The sequence below is a fragment of the Prionailurus viverrinus genome, chromosome A3 (genome assembly GCF_022837055.1).
Source record: "Prionailurus viverrinus isolate Anna chromosome A3, UM_Priviv_1.0, whole genome shotgun sequence".
NCBI classification, from domain to species: Eukaryota; Metazoa; Chordata; class Mammalia; order Carnivora; family Felidae; genus Prionailurus; species Prionailurus viverrinus.
Window position 1 is genome coordinate 120,102,775 of NC_062563.1, and position 18,596 is coordinate 120,121,370.

The 18,596-nt window shown below is 41.2% G+C and overlaps 1 protein-coding gene across 4 annotated transcripts in view; it reads right to left on the minus strand.

Annotated features, from left to right (window-relative positions):
• Window positions 1-7,749: 7,749 nt before the first annotated feature.
• Window positions 7,750-18,596, minus strand: part of SELENOI (selenoprotein I) — a 40,776-nt gene continuing 29,929 nt past the window's right edge. For 2 of the 4 annotated variants that reach the window (XM_047854657.1, XM_047854656.1), the window contains exons 7-8: window positions 15,312-15,360; window positions 13,775-13,849 (exon numbers count right to left, since the gene is read on the minus strand). In XM_047854657.1, coding sequence (XP_047710613.1) covers window positions 13,817-13,849; window positions 15,312-15,360 — 82 coding nt within the window. In that variant the 3' untranslated portion in view covers window positions 13,775-13,816. Of the gene's footprint in view, window positions 8,590-11,338; window positions 11,522-13,760; window positions 13,942-15,311; window positions 15,361-18,596 lie in introns of those variants that run through there. The other 2 variants (XM_047854655.1, XM_047854658.1) reach the window with 2 other exon arrangements.

Genomic DNA, 18,596 nt, shown 5'->3' on the forward strand with positions numbered 1-18,596 from the left:
CAATTGACATACAAAGCTTGTTTATTTATGGCTTGAGCCCAGCATATGTCTGTGGCTGATCTACAAATGGAATCCAACTATAACTGGCAAGTTTCTTGATGCTGTGCGATTGGCTGTAAGGAACTCAAGGGCCCACAGTGGGTATAACTTGCCACAAAGACTAGGTAGGTCAAGTCCTTTCACCCCCATCCCTGGGTAAGTTTGGGGTAATACATGCAAACCCTTCTGGCTATATGGGCTTCCTTTGCCAGGCTACAGGCTGGCCGTCTACCTTCAACGTACAGTCTTTTTCCAGACTAGATTTTAGTATACCAAGTCCAGTCACATACTTAATTCCACATCCATAAAATTACACCAGATCGCCTTAATTGGGGTTTGGGGATTCATCAGACATTTACATAATTTCTTGGCTTAGTCTTGTCTCCCAATTTGTGTGAATTTTACTACGATTCTCAGCAGGCAATCTTACTTTATTCATTTCAAGTTATTTTTAGAACTGCCTCACCATCATCACGTACTGACAACAAAAGGTACAAAGGATGGTACAGAGAAGGAAAGAAGGGAAGTCATGAGTAGGTCATCAGGCTTAGGGAGAAGTTCAGAGGCAAAAAAAATAGAGAACTAGATGTTAGTAGAAACTGAGCACCTACCTCAGACCACTCACCCGCTGTGCCGAATGCCTCCGTGCATCATTCACAGCACATGTGCATGATCACAGTAATGTTACTAATCCCATTTTATAAGCGAAGAATTGGAGGCTTAGAAAAAATAAGTAACCTGCCCTGGGCCAAAGCTCGCCAAGCTGAACATGACTAAGAAACAGTCATGGCATTAAAAGTTTGGGAGGTCTTGAGCAACTTTCAGAATGAAAGCAAAAAGACAAGCGGAAGGAGCAGATACCAAGCTCTCCTTAAGGAAATTTGGGAGCAAGGAAAAAAGATGCAAAGTAGGAAGAAAAGCAAAGACACCTTGGAGGTGCAGGGTCTAAGCCTGGACGGACCCAAGCTGCTTACCTGGTGCGTGCCTGCTATGTGTCAGGTACCCGCTGGGTGTTCGAGATTTGCGGACAGAAGGGCAGGAGGAACTGCTGGGGCGACCGAGAGGCTGGGTGGCGCAGGGGATTAAAAGCACACCGCTGGAGAGGCAGCCCCGGGGCAAAATACGGGGCATCTTCCCCTCACCTTCTTCAAAGCCTGTTAGAGACAAAAACTTTAAATGCCTGCTGCCAGAGCTGGGAACCACTTCCGATGTAAAAGATAGGAAATCTTCTCAGAAGCAATGTTAGAAAATAGGGGTTTTTAAAATAAAAGCTTGTGATTTATAAGCTGAACTATGGGTGTACTAAGTGTATGTCATTAGGTTCTTGTGGAATTAGCCTGGGAAATTAACACCATACATTTTTCTGTGAGAAAATGTGTTTAAGACAACCACCTTCCCAACTAATTGAAGTGTGACCCAGTTATTATTATACACTGCCCAGCACCCAGTTCTGGGGCAGTCAAGAGCAGGACACTACGAACAGCTGTTACTGCCACCTGCCTGGCACTCGGCTTTCTGAAACAAGTCACAGGGTTGTAGAACACCCAGGAGCAAGCAGGCGGATCACTCTTTAAACACACAAAACAAAAAACCTTGCACTATGCTGCTCTAAAGTAATCAGTGATTCTGAGACAGCATTCTTCCCCCTCAGAGCACCCTCCCCTCTTGCATCTACCCAGGAAAAATAAAGAAGACAATCTGAAAACAGTTAAAAGGATTTAAAAATTATTTACTCTTTACTTTTATTACAATAAATATTTATCAATAATAGAATGAAACAATTTTAAATTAAAACCTACTGCATTACTTTTGGGGTTCACAGCAGCAGAAATAAACATAAATCCAGTTCAGAAGGCAAGGCTTCCAGAATCCACTGGCAAGAAAACAGTCAGGTCTTGATTATCGGGGCCAGCAATGGGGAACAGTAACACCAACGGTGCAAAAGTAACAGCGATAGGATCCATTTGTGGACCAAACTGTCTACGACTTCACAACACTGCAGATAAGGAACTTTTAAGCAAGTTGTAAAGCCCCATTTCTGCAAGAGCTAGATCTCTTCCCCCCTCGAGCTCTTGAGCACAACAACTGCTCCCAGAGCTGCCTTCTGGCCAGGGATGGGCCCCACCACCATTCAGAGCCAGAAGACTCAAACCTGATGGAAGCAGCCGTCTTCTTCAAAAACTGTCTTTCTGGCTCACAATCCCTGGTGGAAGGGAAACGGAAAGAGACGTATTTCACAAGGGCCTTCCGTGGGGATTGAGATGAACTGCAAGTAGGAACGACTGTGGCTCTAGAGGAGGAAGAGGCTTCGGAGTTAGGGGCTACGTGCCGATTAGGTCAACAGGAAGAGACAATCTAACGAGGGTGTACCATTTTGCAGATAATCAAGAGCACACTGCATGTATATATGAATATATCATACATAGATATGCAGAAAACCTATGTGTACATAGTAAATACGTATATATACACACACCACACATAACCAGATAAATGCTACATTATTTACCACGAGCACAGCAAGTTCTAGACAGACCCATTATGAATATGCTCCATTCAACTATCTGAAAGAGGAAATGAAAGACTTTGTGTTCCCCTTTATCTCACTGACACACTCTGCTTGTGGCACACACGTTCCAGTTGCGTAAGTGGTGTTGCTAATAGGTACCTGAGAAGGCACGGAGCCGTCCTTGTTCCAGAATACCACACACAGCAAACTGCAACGGGTCTGAGCCACACAAGGTACTAACTGATTCGGCAGGACGCCTGCCACCTGTCCTTAGTCACAGGGCACGAAGCCTTACTCAGAAAAGTAGCCATTTCTTTTCCTACAGGTGGCTACAAATTTAACCTGTTTTGTCCTACGGGAGGGGAAGGGGACGAGGTAGGGGTCAGGGAGTCTGCACCTGGGCAGTAATTCACTGCTTCCCCACTACCCAGAGGAAATGCTACTTTCATAAAACAACTAAAATTTGGAGTGTAGCACTGAAGTCTGCTTTCTTGGCACGTTTTGGAACGAGCATGTCATTACATGTAGCTGGGTCTTTGTCTCCCGAAAGCTGACTCATTTCGTTTAAGTTATCTAAACAACATAACCTACAATGTTAATACTGTGGGCAGTTTCAATCAGCAGTTGTTAAAGTCTGATGCTGAATGATACCAGTAATTCACACAGATGTAAAATGCAACATTCACAGATCTTGTGAAATGAACATTCCTCTGGTAACGAGTTAGTAATATCAAGTACTAACTAAACGTGTTCCACGTTAAGGTCAAGAACTTACTCCTTAGAATTAAAAAGTGCTCGTCAAGAATATAAGAATCTTGGGCTCATGGCGAGTCGTGTATGTTTTAATAAAAAAACAAAATCAATTCCAAATTTTAATGGTTACCCATAGAAACTGCTCAAGAGAAGACTTTAGCCAAAGAGCCATAAAGCATCCCCAGCATTTAACCAATCCTGGTATCTTTAATACTGACTTTAAGTTCCATGTAGCATAGGTACTCTATGGCCATGATCCAATTCACAAGCTTTAAAAACAGCACCACTGTGGTTTAGCCTACCTTTCTACAAATGATTCTGTGAAGAGTTAAGACAATGGGAATGGACCACACAATCCTTCTGTTAGGTCCACATGGACTTCCCTATAGAGATAAGCCCTCGTTAAGATATTCTAAAATCAGTCCACGTGCCACTTTCCAATTCTGGGAGCCCGGCCTTTCTGACCGAATGCAACACAGTCTCCTCACTCCGGCCACCTGTGAGAAGGCTACAGATGGCAGAACATTTTCTGCTTCCCTAAATATTAGCTCATTGAAGATCTCTCTGTCTTAAGAGAAGGTCCCCGCTTAAAAACAAACCAGAAAAATCCGCTAGATTACTCTCTCGCATATTTGTTTATTGAAGAGCAAAGCGTAGTACTAGCATGTGGGTTAGAAAGTAAGGTTACATTTATTTTGCACTGTGGAAGCCCTGCAACGAATCAGCCAGCAGATTCCACTCCCGTGGCTTCACACGAGGAAGAAGGTACGTGTCGCCACTCTCTCTGGAAAAGCTCGACAACCAGGATTTACCAGAAACCCTAGTGTAACTGCCTGCCAATGCCAGTCATCTGGGCCACTGTCAAAGATGGAAAGTAAACTACGCAAGTCACATGGGTCACAAAATTAATAAAAGAAAAATCAGAAATTTACTTAAGCTTCCTAAAACAGAGAGAGCATCACACTTTCAAGTTTCACGGTGATTAGTTTAACACCATTTGCCTGTTAAAACTGTCACTTAAAATATACATGTCAAAGTGCTTCAAATGCAGCACACTAATTAAAATTCCTCTTGGAAGGTTCCAGTACCGGCAGCTAATTTAGGAAGGTTATTCACCCACAGGGTGTTCAAGAAAGGGCATGCTGCCTTACAAAGACACTTGAGAAGAAAAAGAAAATTCTAACTGGACTTCACAAATCTCCCACAGAGTGCTCAACCAAGTCCAGAACTGCTAAAGGCCACTCTGAACATAGGAATCAACGCAACCAAAGATTTCTGTATTTATTTTTGGCCTTTTCTGGGGACCCACAGCCAAAAGTTCTAGCCCATCGGCTTCATTCTGTTGCCTCCAGCACATTCCCAGTCCTAGACCAGCAAAGAGATCTAAGGCAATCAAGGAGATTGGAATGTGGCAATATCTAGGCGCTACAGAGCAAGTTGGCGCCTCTGTCCTCGGTGGTGGCAAGTTCAAAGGAAGCCCAGAAGAAGAATGAAAGGAAGAGTCACACACAGGCTTCTAGTTAGAATAGAAAGGGGAAATGGAGCCTTTGACTCAAACACCTTCAGTTTACCTTTTTATTTTCCACAGGTGATAGAATCAAAGTCTACTTTGGCAAGCAAGGTACATTCCAAAGGTTTTTCAACGGACTACGAAATAAATTCTTGGAAAACTGAGCATTTAGGAAACTTCCAAATTCACATTTGAATTTGAAATTAGTGGCAGAATGACGATTTAAATTGGAATGTGAGAAGTTTAAATTCTGTATTGTACTAGGATCACTGGGCACTAAGGTGACCCCTTTTTCTCCTTAAAGTGGACCCGATGCCTGCTTTTTCTCTTGCATATTCCCCCAGAGCCCAGACTCCGGGTCATGATCAATACTCTTTTGGTACCTACTGAGAATGTGGGCAACCCGAGACGTACACTCCTCTTCCCCAAACCTCTACTAAAATAAGTGACATGTTGGTAGTAGTACAAGTACATTCTAGACTAATCAGCACGGAGCTTTTTTAAAATTAGAATTAAGAGCATTTTTAGCATGGTGCAATTCAAATGCCGAGGACGATTTTGCTGTTTGGGTATTACCCGGCTGTGTGCATCGGTTGTGTGCGAATGGAGGAGCGCTGCCGTAACCCGTGACAATTTTAAACTGTGCGATGCACTGACGGTCACGAATGTTAGTAAAGGACTGGGAAAGACGGCAATAACATGCTCTAGTCAGGTAAAGATTTTTCTATCCCATGTTCCCCTCAAATGTGGGGGAATTAATTTCTGTCAAGCACCAAAGGGCAGGTTTCATACCATAACCTGACAAGAAACTTCTCACAGGTCTGGGTAACTCTGGTCAGCAGAGACACAAAGGAAACCTCCGGCCTGGCTAAGGCACTCTACTCTGAAAGGGACAGAAAACATGCATGTGTGGCCAACCACTCCATTGCTCCCCTAAAGGCAGCTCAGCGTATGCTGGGAGAAAGGCTGGGGTGGTCCACTCACCCCCAAAGGATCATGCAGAAGCCTGAAAGATCTTGTATATTTATATTTATACTTTGGAAATGCGGTGGTAATTGGCATGACACAAATGCTCAGAGCTATTTGTAATGAAGTCCGGCTTCAGCTGCTGTATCACTACGTAACAAATGGGGCTTTCGAGATGCACTTCAAGATGGCAGACGAAACCAAGAAAACGTCAGCAGTATACTAACGACACACAAGTCCACAGTATTCTGAAATAGTTACTCAGTTTCACTTTTATCTTGCTGACGGCCACCTTTCTTTCATCTAATGGTGCCAATGAAACTATGGCATAATTCTTTACCACTGTAGGGAAACATACAGTACAGGCACAAATAATTTCAAATAAACTTAATGCAGTAGAAAGAGAACAGAACACACTTTGAGGTAAAACAGCCCCAGAAGTACAGGACACGACCCCATGCCAGAAAGGGTGTGTGTGTGTGTGTGTGTGTGTGTGTGTGTAACTATACTGTACAAGGTGAAGAAAGCCTGTGGTCCAAATTTGTCATTTAATAAATATTTATCAGTTCTTTCCTTATATAATACAGATTACTCTCATTCTGTGTACAAGGTCAACAAAATAGTAAAATGATTAGCTCAGAAACCTTTGAATGAAGCTTTGTTCCCGGCCCAAAATAACACTTGATCCAGTTCAATTTTGCAGATGACAAAGAACAAGGTATACAAAAAACAGAGTTACCGTTACTTCATTCATTCATTCTCTGACCTCCATGATGGCAAGTTACTAACAAACATGGAATCACTACCCACATTTTCCTGCATCAATTTCTCACCTATTTTCAGTCTCAGAAAGTCACCAGATATACCTCAACCTTTACGACCCGTTTTTAAAAATGAGTACAGAACCATGAGTTAGCTCCTTGACTCCTCATTTCTAATACACTGGATGACAATGATTAGAATTTACAAATTTAAAAACTGAAATATCAATTATAGTTATTTTTACAAAGCAGCAGACTGAAATTTAAAAAGGAATACATTATAATTAAATTTAACGATGGTCACATTCATAGATAAATAATGGTAAAGAATTTAATTACATATCAACACAGTGGTGCCAGTTTTATCCAAGTGCAATCCATCCAAAAAAAAAAAAGGGTTTAAGATACACTCTTCATTCAAGCACAAACTTCATTCAGTGGGAAATAAAGGAAAATCAGCAAGTAAATATCACCACCACCAAACTACACGGAGACAAAGTCAAAAAGAAAGTCATGAGAAGGTGTCATGTAAAAAACAACCACATTGAAGTCAAAGGGATTTTTACCTCTGTCAGTAAACCTCAAAAATTATTCCAAGTCATTTTAAAGAGAGTAGATACTAAGTAAGGCATATATCTCAAAAGTTTTCTTCAACTGGGGAAGTGGAGAAGTGGGCAAGTTGGGGAAGAAAGAATGTCTACTTCCTTATCCTGTATGAAATAAAAACACAGCACTCTCTCTTCCACAAAAAAGAGACAGGACGGACGAACGGAAGAACAAATTGAATCAGGAAACTAATTTCAGAGTGAGGTTCATAGCAGTAATTCATAGGGAGGTTCGTGAGATTCCTAACTCCAAGGTAAATTTCTCTTATAAGGAAGTTTATCTGTGTTCCTTACGAGTAATTATCACAGGACTGGGACTGTCACATGCATTCATATAATCATAGTTCGCAGGCACCAAATCTCACCAACTTGCCGCTGAGGGGGAAAATACCACATTTAAACGATGAACCATGTTAATGTGTGAGCTACAATTATGATCCATTCTCTACTAAGTCTCAGTAGAATATTTCTCTTTAAAAGAAAATTAAACCGGGGGCGCCCGGGTGGTGCAGTCGGTTAAGCGTCTGACTCTTGATCTCAGCTCAGGTCATGATCTTGGCCGTTCGTGAGTTCGAGCCCCACATCAGGCTCTGTGCTGATTGCGTGGAGCCTGCTTGGGATTCTGTCTCTCCTTCTCTCTGCCCCTCCTCCGCTTGTGCTCTCTTTCTCTCTCTCTCTCCAACTAGGTAAATAAACTTAAAAAAATTTTTTTTTAATTAAATTAAATTAAACCATTTGTCAAGATCTGTTCCCAAGAAAGAGAGCCAGAATACTAGAGAATCTAAATATATATATATTAGCTCTCTTAGCACATGAGGACAAAAGGCATTTCCATGGGAAGGAGAAATGAGTATTTGGCAACTGTATATTGTTCTGTAATCATTTGGCATCTCCGGCTAACAGTAACTTCCTCTTATCTTTTCCCCGTATTAGATTTGGGCTATTGATAACTTCCATAGCGGAAGACCTACCACTGAAACAGTATCAAATATGAAAACATCTTGTGGTTTTCTTAATGTTATCAGTGTTCCTAAACCAATCTGGGGGCTCTAAAAATAAAAACAAAGCATCTTTAACTCTGTACGAACCAAAACATCATGGACTCATGAAGCTAACATCACTAGAAACATTTTGCTGGTCTAAAGTACATTATGCCTAACCAAAATGCCACACAGTTTTATAAAAAGTAAGTTGGGAATTAGTAGGTCCAAAATTTCGTAAATTCAGATCATTTGTCCAAGTACCATACACACTGAGTTCCCGTGTCTGTTAAGCAGATCAGTTTAGTTCAATGGTGATGGATGAAATATTTACAAGCATCTTATTTACAGTACTTCCTTCTGTAGATTACAGGCCAATACTCTTTTCTTCCGTTCCTAGTCAATCCGAGTTTGGTTTCCTCAATGAGAAGGGATAAATCTGAAAATGGTTGCTCAGCTGCTTTACCTATATAGAAAACCAGAACATGAGACGGTGACAAATACATTCCTAATTATTTTTAAAAAGCACACAAAATTCACCCACTGGAGACAACAATTTACCGACTGTAACAGCAAAACTCAGCAGAAATAACGAAGAGGCTTTTGTGGACTAGGATAGCTACAGAGGTAGAGGGCCATAGAATTCTACAGAATACTAGAACTACCCTGGGAGAGTTAGGACTTAACATGGGTCTGCCTAACTCCCAAATCTAGAATTTCTTCCAGAGCCCTCCAGACCACCCAGATTCACACCCAAATCTACTGGGTTAGTTGACACAATAATATCTAGTAGGTCAAATATTTACATATATAGACTCTGTATTCAACTGCTTACAGCATTTCTAGATAATCATTCCTAATCCTGATGAACAGTAGAAAAGCAGATCTCCACATTTTAGGTTAGGGTATCCCTAGTGGGCAGGCAAGACCTTGGTTATGTGTCAGTTACCAAAGTTCTAGTTCTGTTGCTGTCATTTATATTTCAATAGTTCAAATGAATGTTCTGTGTAGCTTGCAAGTTTCACCTTCTGGTCAGAAGTTGCAAAACGTGGGAAGAGAGCACAAAGACCGACAAAAAAGATAGTCCTAGAATTTTTTTCAATTACTTTGATTTATTTTCCAGATTTTTAACACTGAAAATATACTGCCTTTGTAATTTAACGGAAAAGGTTTTTTGGGTTGGTTTGGTATATGTACGGTTTCCGAAAGATATGCTTCTGAAGGGTTGTAAAAAATTAGAATTAGAAAAAAATTCTCTGTATTTAAGAGTCTCTTATGGTTTGCCTCCTTTCCTCTCTGTAAAAATAAAAAAGATATGCTTCTGAAGGGTTGTAAAAAAATTAGTATAAAAGACATTTACAACTATATTCTACTTCATGCATGTGAAATATAAAAGCCTAAGAGTGTTGACATAAAATCAAGCATTTATGTTAAGTATGCATAAATAAAAACATAAATGATTACGTCCTCATGTCACAATCCATAGTTATCGTGGATTTTTTTCATCTACTTTGTTCTAACAAATGTAGGCTGCTTTGGGGAGAACACTAAGGGAAGAAACCTAAATTTAGCAACATATACAAGGTAAAAGGCATGACAGGTGTGCTCATATAAAATTTTTTTTTTTTAATGTTTATTTTGAAGGAGAGACAGAGTGTTGAGTGGGGGAGGGGCAGAGAGAGAGAGAGAGAGAGAGAGAGAGAGAGAGACACACACACACACACACACACAGAATCCCAAGCAGGCTCCAGGCTCTGAGCTGTCAGCACAGAGCCCGACACAGGGCTCAAACTCACGAACCACAAGATCGTGACCTGAGCTGAAGTTGGACATGTAGCCGACCAAGCCACCCAGGTGCCCCTAGGTGTGCTCATTTTAAAATATTATGACAGAAGACATGTGTCTCAAACTGAGTCATGGTGGAGTTCCTTTCAAAACAAGCATACCAAATAAAAGCAGTATTTTAAGAGCCATAAAAACATGAATACCCTTTTGCATAACCTCATGCTATGAAATTATCCTCAGAAAATAAAATAAAGAAAAACATATTACTCCAGATTGTTATTGTTGTTCTTGTTGTTGTTATTCCAACCTTATTTGTAATGGTGAAAATCTGGAAACAACCTAGATGATTAAAATAACTGGATCATAATTAAGTAAACTGGGTAATTATTAAGTAATCTCCTTGCTGGAATACTGTACAATTAAAAACCATAATTATAAGACCATGCTAAAATACATAATTAGAAAAGAATGTTAAAGTGTGAGGAAAAAAAATAAATTGCATGGCTCTGATTTTCATTTTATTATATCTACCTCAGTCCATTTGCCCTGAAACTAGTCTCTTTTTAGAAGAGAATATTAAGGTTTGCAAAATACTTCTTAAATCCATTCTCTTCTATAATTCTCCTGATAAAAAGTCCCCTAAAGCTAAAGAAGCAAGTATAGAGGGGCACCTGGGGGGGCTCACTCGGTTGCACATCTGATTCTTGACTTCAGCTCAGGTCATGATCTCGCTGTCTGTGAGTTCAAGCTCCATGTCAGGATTAGGATTCTCTCTCTCTCCTTCGCTCTGCCCCTTCCCTGTTCACACTCTCTATCTCTCTCTCTCTCTCTCAAAATAAATAAATAGGGGTGCCTGGGTGGCTCAGTCGGTTAAGCGTCTGACTTCAGCTCAGGTCATGATCTCATGGTTTACGAGTTCGAGCCCCACATCGGGCTCTGTGCTGACAGTGCAGAGCCTGGAACCTGCTTTGGATTCTGTGTCTCCCTCTCTCCTTGCCCCTCCCCATTTGTGCTCTGTCTCTGTCTCTCTCTGTCTCTCAAAATTAAATAAACGTTAAAAATAAATAAATAAAAATTTTTAAAAAGTATAGAAATAGATAATCAACAAATGGGATTACTTGGTCTCATATAACTAAAAGCACACAAGGCTTACAATTCCATTCACCAAGAAAACAGTTCACATTTGTACCTAAAAACAAGAACTCCTCATAATAACTATTGAGTTTTAAAGTTATTTGTAGTTACTGTAACATACTCATCAGAGAAACAATATCTGATATTATGTACCTGGATATTATCCAATATGTATAGGGACTATACCAATTCTTCCAGCTACTTTCATAAGCAACTTTCTTTTGAAATTTTTCCTTCACCACTTTTCTACTACTTACAAGAACCAAATAGAACCAATTTTGCTCTAGATGACTCACCACTCGTACTCCATAATGGATGTGGGCCAGAGTGAAAACAGCTGTTAAGGTATACAGGAGAATGCTCTCAACGTAAGAGGCTACTCCTAAGTTTACCACCAGGACAACCAAGAAAAGAGGAACCAGCAACCAATTCAAAGTTGGGCACCGAGTACTGCTCATTTGACAAACAATCAGCTGACACTTGAAGTTAGGGAAAAGGAAAAAAAAAAAAAAAAAAAAAAGAATGAAAATTTAATTAGCAAAGCACTTCATTTTCTTAAAATATAATTTATTGTCAAATTGGCTTCCATGCAACACTCAGTGCTCAATCCAACAAGTGCCCTCCTCGATGCCCATCACCCACTTCCCCCTCTACCCCAACCCCCATCAACCCTCAGTTTGTTCTCTGTATTTAAGAGTCTCTTATGGTTTGCCTCCTTCCCTCTCTGTAACTTTTTTTCCCCCTGCCACTCCCCCATGGTCTTCTGCTAAGTTTCTCAAGATCCACATATGAGTGAAAACATATGGTATCCGTCTTTCTCTGCCTGACTTATTTCACTTAGCATAATACCCTCCAGGTTCCATCCACATTGCTACAAATGGCATGATTTCATTCTTTCTCACTGCCAAGTAGTATTCCACTGTATATATAAACCGCATCTTCTTTATCCATTCATCAGTTGAAGGACATTTAGGCTCTTTCCGTAATTTGGCTATTGTTGAAAGTGCTGCTCTAAACATTGGGGTACAAGTGCCCCTATGCATCAGTACTCCTGTATCCCTTGGGTAGATTCCTAGCAGTGCTATTGCTGGGTTGTAGGGTTGATCTATTTTTAATCTTTTGAGGCACCTCCACACCGTTTTCCAGAGAGGCTGCACCAGTTTGCATTCCCACCAGCAGTGCAAGAGGGTTCCCGTTTCTCCACATCCTCGCCAGCATCTATAGTCTCCCGATTTGTTCATTTTGGCCACTCTGACTGGCGTGAGGTGGTATCTGAGTGTGGTTTTGATTTGTATTTCCCTGATGAGAAGTGACGTTGAGCATCATTTCATGTGTCTGTTGGCCATCTGGATGTCATCTTTGGAAAAGTGTCTATTCATGTCTTCTGTGCATTTCTTCACTGGATTGTTTTTCGGGTGTGAAGTTTGGTGAGTTCTTTATAGATTTTGGATACTAGCCCTTTATCTGCTATGTCATTTAGCAAAGCACTTCAAAACAAGTCACTCCAACATTTAAAAGCATTCCAGTACTTGAGCCAACACAGTTACACAACATTATTAAGTTCAGAAGTTCTCAACTGCTCAGAAGCCCAACGGAACCCCTGTCCCACCTCCAAACCCGTGGACTCTCCGAGTGTCAGACAAGGCTGGAAAATAATTTAGTGAGGATGCTATAGAAGGCATTCTTCCGCTAGGTGACAGTTTGGATAAAAGGAATTTCTCCCGATTTTAAGATGGTGTGATAACAGAAAAGAACTTTCAAAATAGCCTTGTATAGCTCCATACACCTAAGTTTCTTTATAGTGATGAAGAGATGCTATCTCCAATTCAGTCATATTGTCATTTTAACACCTCAAAACCTCTCTGGCTTCCTTTACTGCCAATACCTTACTCAAATCTACTTTTATTCCTTCAGAGATAATTTTTTAATACAATGTATTATTTTCAGATCTTTAAACCCTGCGAAATCAGTAGGACCGGTGATAATGAACACATATTACACACATGGAAACATAAGCTCAGTGGCTAGCTTTTAAAGTAAAAACTTATTAAGGACCTGACCGGAGCTAGAGCACATGCTCCCGGGTTGTCAGGACTATTAAGGTCTTTTCTCAACTGTGCCCGATCTCTCCTGGCTGCTGTCTTGCTGGGCCATGGCAGAGAAAGGGCTTTTGAAAAATATGTTGTATTTATTACAAAGTTTCTACACCTGTTCTTAATTTTAAAATCAGCTGATTTAAAAATGTGTGTGTGTGTGTGTGTGTGTTTTCTCAAAAACCCTTTTTAGTTTCCCTAAACTAATCATTAGATCTGCAGTCATCTGGAAAAGGAAAAAATAATTTTTAGCATGTTCTGGTTTGGGGTTTATTACTCTTTAAAGTTTCTACTATAAAATATCTTTAAATTAAAATCTGTTTATTTTTAATTCTAAAGATTTCTCCAATTATCACATTTTGTCATATATTCCTTAGATATGATTTAAATGAAAAAAAACCTGGGGCGCCTGAGTCACTCAGCTTGAGCATCTGGCTCCTGGCTTAGGCTCAGATCATGATCTCACAGTTAGTGAGATCGAGCCTTACGTTGGGCTCAGCGCTGACAGCGAGGAGACTGCTTGGGATTCCCTCTCTCTCCCTCTCTCTCTCTGCCCCTCCCTTGCATGTGCTGTCTCTCACTCAAAATAATAAACATTAAAAAAAAGAAAAAGAAAAAACCTTACTGTGATGTTGGCAAAGGCTGTTCCAACCATAAAGTAGAATAGTCTAGGATGTATCTCTAAAATATCTGAAGGTGACTGAAGGATCCATGCTGTAGACAAAATGAAGAGCAAACATGGAGAAAAAAAGGGAACCATAGCTTCATAGACTGAATTGTGTTTCAAGGTGTTATTTTTATAGCTTCTGAAAAAAAAAATCAAGTAATACAAAGAACATTATTACAATATAAAAATTATTCCGTATTTGTAACTTTTGTAGTTTTGAAACTTTTTTCACACTTATCCTCTTAATTTACACTCACAATAATCCCACAGCATACATAGAACCAACATTACTAAACCCCATTTTACAGACAGGTTAAGTGACAACGTGAGAATTCAAATTTATATAACTTCCTACCAAGTGGCAGGGCCAGGACTAGAATGGAAGTGTTCTGACCCCGGGGCCTCCAGAACGTAAAGATAAATAAAACCTGATCTTTTGTTTTACAAGGCTTATGCTCTACGAGGGGAAATAAAATGAACACAAAACAGCACTAGCAAGTACCTGGCTGTGTTATTATGATACCAAGTGACAGAGAATCTAAGAGCGGACGACTCTGCACTGAGACTGTCCTAGCATATCTCACTGTCTCTGGCCACACACTCCCATACATGTTCGCTCATCTGAACAAAGCCCCAAATTCTCATCTTGGTCCTGTCACTGACAACATGATTCTGGACAAGATATTGCCTGATGAGGACCTCATCCTTAGAAGAAGAGGAAATGTCTCAATCTCTAAGGCCTTCAGAGCTTTAAATGTTATGGTTTCTATGAATGGCTGCCAGCTGCCATTGACAGGGAAGATTCATAGAGTGTGGCTTGACAGGATTCTGCAAGACAGATCTGAGAACTGAAGGATGAAGTGGGAAGTACAAGTGTTTCACGAAAAGGAGACAGCACTAGAGGGAGGTGGGGGCCAAATTACCAAGGAGAAAAAACAGCAAAGTACTTTCAGGGCCCGTAAGAAAATTCAGCGTGGCTGAGCAAAAGTGAAGTGCAGATCAGAGAAATGAAACTCTGCCCAGGCAACTCCCACAGTATCCCCGGCCCCACTCCTCAGGGCGGGAATTTTTATATAGTGCGACTTGGAAGTCAGCATAGATCCGGGGTTTGGTCCTAAATTCCACAAATTCAGAAATTTAATTTTATGATCATGCTGACTAAACTTACACAGAATCAATTCATAAAAACTTACCATCAATTTCTAAAAAGGACGTAAACCTGCCACTATTCAACGGGAACACACTCCTTCCCAATTCACTCACAAAAAATGACAAATTAGAAGACTTGTCTGGTGAACCAAAAACTGTAACAAAAGAACTAGTAGTTTGTGCTGTAGTTGAAATGACCACACAGCCACCGTAGATACCCTAAATGGTCCTAAACTCATCCCAGATTCAAAATACAGCTTTTATGACCTTCTCAAAATGTCCAGATTCCAAAAGCAAAACAGATCCTAAAATTCATCTAACAACTGTCACACTTCTTGCCCAAATAAATAAGGTACTTACCTGAAAAAGTTCAATAAACTCATCGGAAGAGTCACACATAATGCACAGCCTAAAAGGGAGAATATTTAAATTACTGTGAATTGTTATTCAAGAGGGATTTTTATAATTATCGAATACATACAAAATATGTAATAGTTTTAGACCCAGTAATTCGCAGGTTCGGGTTTACTTCTGTAATGAAATTAAATACATTTCTGAACAACAGTGACAACCGGAAGAGCAGCAGGGCAGTCTGGTGGTTCAGTGCGGAGGCTCGGGAGCCAGACTGGGCTCGAATCTCGGTTGTGCCAACAGGTTATGTGATTTCAGGCAGATTAACGCTTCCGTGCCTCAATTTCCTCTTTTATAAGCCAGAGATAGAATTGGCCCTGCAGGGTTTTTGAGAAATAAGTGAGTTATTACACGTAAAGACACCTGGAGCAGGGCTTGGCATACAGTAAATCGCACGAGTGTGAGTTACCGATGGATTCCGCGGTTTCCCATTGCCACTGATTTTTCTTTCCCAAGCATTCTTCACTTCTCCGCCCGCTCCGCCCACAGACACCAGTTCTTTCCCCTCAGACCTAACAAGGACAGCCCTCCCAGGAAGCCCTACCATTGCTTCTGCTGCCCTCGCTCTCTGCTAGCTGACTCTGCTATTCCCAATCACTCGCCAGACTTTTCCATGGCCTTCCTCAGTACTCTTTTATTCCTTCTGCCTTCCCTCTGCAGAAACTGCACTCTTGAATTTACCAAGTTCTCCTAATGATCAAATTCGATATTCTTTCTTCATTCCTGACTTCTAAGTGAGAGGACTCCATTGACTCTCCACTAACTGTAATTCTTTCCTCCCTTTGCCTTTGTGATTCCATCCTCCCAATGTTCCTGTCAGCCATCCAGCTACTACGTGCGGTGTCCTTTATTGGCAACTCTGTCTCCTGCGCATTCCTAACTGGGCATTCACCTGTGCTTCTATCCTCCCTCAGAGAATCCTCTCTTACAGCTTTAACTAGAAGCTTCTTGCAGATGACTCCAAAGGCTGGCAATGTACTCTTGGGCAAATCAGACACTCTCTCTGAGCTTCAGACTCCACAGTTGTCCAATGTGGATGGGTTCAATGATTTCCTAATGTCCCTTGCAGTTTTAAAATTCTCTGATTTGCTGGGGGGGGGGGGGGGGGGGGGTGGCGGCACCTGGGTGGCTCAGTCAGTTGAGCTTCTGACTTCGGCTCAGGTCATGATCTCATGGTCTGTGAGTTCAAGCCCCACGTCGGGCTCTATGCTGACAGCTCAGAGCCTGCAGCCTGCTTCGGATTCTGGGTCTCCCTCTCTCTCTGACCCTCCCTCATTCACGCTCTGCCTCAAAAATAAATAAACATTAAAATTCTCTGACCCGGGGCACCTGAGTGGTTCAGTCAGTTTAGCATCTAACTCCTGATTTCAGCTCAAGTCATGATCTCACTGTTTGTCTGAGCCCAATGCACTGACAGCATGGAGTCTGCTTGGGATTCTGTCTCTCTCTCTCTCTCTCTCTCTCTCTCTCTCTCTCTCTCCTCCCCCCACCATGCACGTGCATGTACTCTCTCTCCCTGCCTCAAAATAAACAAATATTTAAAAATAAATAAACAAAAATAAAACTCTCTGATTCTACAGATTATAGAGATGTAACTTCCTGATCTTTCTCTCTGTCAAACTCCAAATCAACACATGTGGCAAGTTTCTGGATACTTCATTTGGATATTTCACTGTCACTCAACAGATGAGCCCCAGCTTACGCACTCCAGACTCCCACTGACCACACTTGGCCTGGGGTGAGAAGGTGGTCAGTGCAGCTGTGGCCTGAAGGAACAACGACAGAAAGAGATTCCTTCAAAACAGCTCCTAAGACATTTTGCTAAAATGAGATGAAAAGACTGGAATCCACCAAACAGAAATCCCATCTGGGAAGATGAATTACTCTGCCACTCCCGAGCCCAACTGGAACAAAGTGCCTCAAGTTAGAAGAGCTTAGAGAGAAGGAGAAGACAGGCTGGTGTCCTCAGAAATCTTTAGCAGGTGACTCGGCCTCGTGCTGGGAAGCACAGGTAGGGAGCCAGGGCTGAATCAATTGACCCAGAATCACTGCGACACTGAGGTGTCGAAAGCAGGCTGACACAAACTGGCAAAAGATTTGCTACCAAGAGTATTTTTAGTTTAAAATATCTTGAAATAGCTCTAGCTTAAATACAGCAAGCATGTGGGAAGCTTGAGCTCTATACGGGTTGCCAAAAAGACATACCACATCTTCTCTTACTCCTCTCAACGGCACCTAATGTGCTTTCCATAAAAAGGACGGGCATATCTCAGAGATATTACAGGTTGACTCCATACCACCGCCACAAAACAAACATCGAACAGCACAAGAAAGTCACGTGAATTTTTTGGTTTCCCAGTTACGTTTATACTATAATGTAGTCTATTAAGAGTGCAATGGCATTATGTCTAAAACAAATGTGCTTGCCTTAATTTAAAAATACTTTATGGCTCTAAGACTAACCATCATCTGAGCTTTCAGTGAGGTGCAATCTTTTTGCTGGTGGAGGGTCTTGTCTTGAGGCTGATGGCTCCTGACTCATCAGGGGGGTGGCTGCTGAAGATTGGGGCGGCTGTGGCAAGTTCTCAAAACAAGAAACAATGAAGCTTCCCAGTGAAGCTTCTGACTCCTCCTTTCACAATTTCTCTACAGTACGTGAGGCTGTCTGATAGGGTTTTATCCACTGCAGAACTTCTTTCAAAATAGTCAATCCTCTCTAATCCTGCCACCGCTTTGTTTCAACTTAGTTTATGCAATACGCGAAATCCTTTGTTGTCATTTCAACAATCTTCAGGGCATCTTCACCAGTAGATACTATCTCAAGAAAACCATGTTGTTTTTTCATCCATAAGAAGTAACTCATCTGCTACAAAGTTTGAGCACCAGATTGCAGTAACTCAGTCCCAGCTTCAGGCTCCACTTCGAATTACAGTTCTCTTGCTGTTCCCGCCACAGCTAGTTACTTCCTTTGCTGAAGTCTCGAACCCCTCAAAGTCATCCATCCATAAAGGCTGGAATCAACTTCTTCCAAATTCCTGTCAATGTTGATATTCTGACCTCTCCCCATGAATCACAAATGTTCTTAGTGGCATCTACAATACTGAATCCTTTCCAGGTTTTCAATTTACTTTGCCTAGATCCATCAGATCTTACAGCCTTATAAATCTGTATTTATTTCTTCAATAATAAGACTTGAAAGTTCAAATTACTCTTCAAGCTCCTGCAGGATGGATG